This window comes from Ailuropoda melanoleuca, unplaced genomic scaffold (genome assembly GCF_002007445.2).
Source record: "Ailuropoda melanoleuca isolate Jingjing unplaced genomic scaffold, ASM200744v2 unplaced-scaffold72784, whole genome shotgun sequence".
Classification (NCBI taxonomy): domain Eukaryota; kingdom Metazoa; phylum Chordata; class Mammalia; order Carnivora; family Ursidae; genus Ailuropoda; species Ailuropoda melanoleuca.
Window position 1 is genome coordinate 1 of NW_023248041.1, and position 3,197 is coordinate 3,197.

Sequence of the window (3,197 nt, forward strand, 5' to 3'; positions counted from 1 at the left end):
AATTCTCCTCTTCCCGCCTGTCTGTCCCGCGAGCAAGGCAGGCCTGAACTGCCGCCTTTCTCCGTTCCCGATCTGAGGAGAATCCACCGACATCCGCCAAAATGGTGAACTTCACCGTAGATCAGATCCGCGCCATCATGGACAAGAAGGCTAACATCCGTAACATGTCGGTAATTGCACACGTGGACCATGGGAAGTCTACTCTCACCGACTCGCTGGTCAGCAAAGCTGGGATCATTGCCTCCTCCAGGGCAGGGGAGACTCGTTTCACTGATACAAGAAAGGACGAGCAAGAAAGATGTATTACCATCAAATCAACTGCCATTTCCTTGTTTTATGCCCTATCGGAGCAGGACTTGGCTTTCATTAAGCAGAGTAAAGATGGTACTGGCTTTCTCATCAATTTGATCGACTCCCCTGGCCACGTTGACTTTTCCTCTGAAGTAACGGCTGCTCTTCGTGTCACAGATGGTGCTCTGGTGGTTGTGGACTGTGTATCTGGCGTCTGTGTACAGACTGAAACGGTGCTACGTCAGGCCATTGCAGAGAGAATTCGTCCAGTATTGATGATGAATAAAATGGACCGTGCTCTGCTAGAGCTCCAGTTAAAACCAGAAGAGCTATACCAGACCTTTCAACGTATTGTGGAGAACGTCAACGTAATCATTTCCACATACGGAGAGGGAGAGTCTGGCCCCATGGGCAACATCATGATTGATCCAGTCCTTGGTACCGTTGGCTTTGGTTCTGGTCTGCATGGATGGGCTTTCACCTTGAAGCAGTTTGCTGAGATGTATGTTACAAAGTTTTCGGCTAAGGGTGAGGCCCAACTGGGGGCTCCTGAACGAGCTAAGAAAGTAGAAGACATGATGAAGAAGCTTTGGGGCGACAGGTTTTTTGATCCTGCAAATGGCAAGTTCAGCAAGTCTGCTACCAGTCCTGAAGGAAAGAAGCTACCAAGGACCTTCTGTCAGCTGATCCTCGACCCAATCTTCAAGGTATTTGATGCCATCATGAATTTCAAGAAAGATGAGACTGCTAAACTGTTAGAGAAACTGGACGTCAAGCTTGACAGTGAAGACAAGGAAAAGGAAGGCAAACAGCTGCTTAAGGCTGTAATGAGGCGTTGGTTGCCAGCTGGGGAAGCCCTACTTCAAATGATCACTATTCACTTGCCTTCTCCTGTTACTGCTCAGAAGTATCGTTGTGAACTCTTGTACGAGGGACCTCCTGACGATGAGGCTGCAATGGGCATAAAGAACTGTGATCCAAAAGGCCCTCTGATGATGTACATCTCGAAAATGGTCCCCACAACTGACAAGGGCCGCTTCTATGCTTTTGGGCGTGTGTTCTCTGGTGTGGTGTCAACTGGCTTGAAGGTTAGAATCATGGGACCAAACTATACGCCTGGCAAGAAGGAAGACTTGTACCTCAAGCCTATTCAGAGAACCATTCTCATGATGGGACGTTATGTGGAGCCCATCGAAGATGTGCCTTGTGGTAACATTGTGGGACTGGTTGGTGTTGATCAGTTCCTGGTGAAAACTGGTACCATCACCACCTTTGAACATGCCCACAACTTGAGAGTAATGAAGTTCAGCGTGAGTCCTGTGGTGCGTGTGGCTGTGGAGGCAAAGAATCCTGCTGACCTGCCCAAGCTGGTAGAAGGTCTGAAGCGACTAGCAAAGTCTGACCCTATGGTGCAGTGCATAATTGAAGAATCCGGGGAACACATCATTGCTGGTGCTGGAGAATTGCATTTGGAAATCTGTTTGAAGGATTTGGAGGAAGATCATGCATGCATTCCCATAAAGAAATCGGACCCCGTTGTGTCTTACCGAGAGACGGTTGCTGAAGAATCTAGTGTACTCTGCCTTTCCAAGTCTCCTAACAAGCACAACCGTCTGTATATGAAGGCCCGTCCCTTCCAGGATGGTTTGGCTGAGGATATTGATAAAGGGGAAGTTGCTGCACGCCAGGAGCTGAAGACTCGCGCCCGCTACTTAGCAGAAAAGTATGAGTGGGATGTCACTGAAGCACGTAAGATTTGGTGCTTTGGTCCTGATGGCACAGGGCCCAACATGCTTACTGACATTACCAAAGGAGTTCAGTACTTGAATGAAATTAAGGACAGCGTTGTAGCTGGCTTCCAGTGGGCTACCAAAGAGGGTGCTCTCTGTGAGGAAAACATGCGTGCAGTTCGCTTCGATGTCCATGATGTGACCCTGCACACTGATGCTATCCACAGAGGTGGTGGACAGATTATCCCTACAGCCCGGCGGTGCCTGTATGCTTGTGTCCTGACTGCTCAGCCAAGACTAATGGAGCCCATTTACCTTGTGGAGATTCAGTGTCCGGAGCAGGTGGTCGGCGGAATCTATGGTGTCTTGAATAGGAAGCGTGGTCATGTGTTTGAGGAGTCCCAGGTTATGGGCACACCAATATTCGTGGTAAAGGCCTACCTGCCTGTAAATGAGTCTTTTGGTTTTACAGCAGACTTGAGATCCAACACAGGTGGCCAAGCTTTCCCACAGTGCGTGTTTGACCACTGGCAAATTCTGCCTGGTGATCCCTCTGATCCTTCTGGCCGTCCTGCTCAGGTTGTTGCGGAGACACGAAAACGTAAGGGACTCAAAGAAGGCATCCCAGCACTTGACAACTTCCTGGACAAATTGTAGAACCAACGCAGTCCTCTCAGTACCAACTGAACCAAACAAACGGTCATTGGACTCTTGAAAATGTAGCCATCGTAACATGGAGCTGCCGGCAGATTGTTAGACTACAACAACTATTTGCCTTGCATTTGAAGCGGAGCAACTTGATTTCCCGAGTACATTGGTATTCAGCCTTATAGGTTTTTCTGTGTTGCACATTATTTTTGGGGGGCACGCAAGGTGCCGTCAAGTAAAACATTTCCACTTGATCACACGACTAAGTCGCCTGGTTCATATTTATTTGCGACTCTTAACACATGCGCTTAAAGCCAGAACATTAGTTGGCAGGGTGTGGGTAAGAGGCATGGTAGTCTTTGTTCAAAGGGCACACTTGGCCACTTTACCTGTGAAGTTTGTGGGTGCGGAGACTAATGGTTTCTTTTGGGCGGGAGAGGTTTTGAGCAGAAGCCTGAAGGCGGGATCTTGTGCAGTGTGGTTGTCAGCATGAACATCAATGTGTTAGTGCCATTTAACCAATAAACG

General features: G+C 48.6%; 1 protein-coding gene across 1 annotated transcript; it reads left to right on the forward strand.

Annotated features, from left to right (window-relative positions):
* The first annotated feature begins 101 nt into the window (after positions 1 to 101).
* On the forward strand, positions 102 to 2,678 carry LOC117800574 (elongation factor 2-like). Its single transcript, XM_034653126.1, has one exon. It carries the CDS (start codon positions 102 to 104, stop codon positions 2,676 to 2,678), a length of 2,577 nt encoding a protein of 858 aa, XP_034509017.1.
* Positions 2,679 to 3,197: the final 519 nt, after the last annotated feature.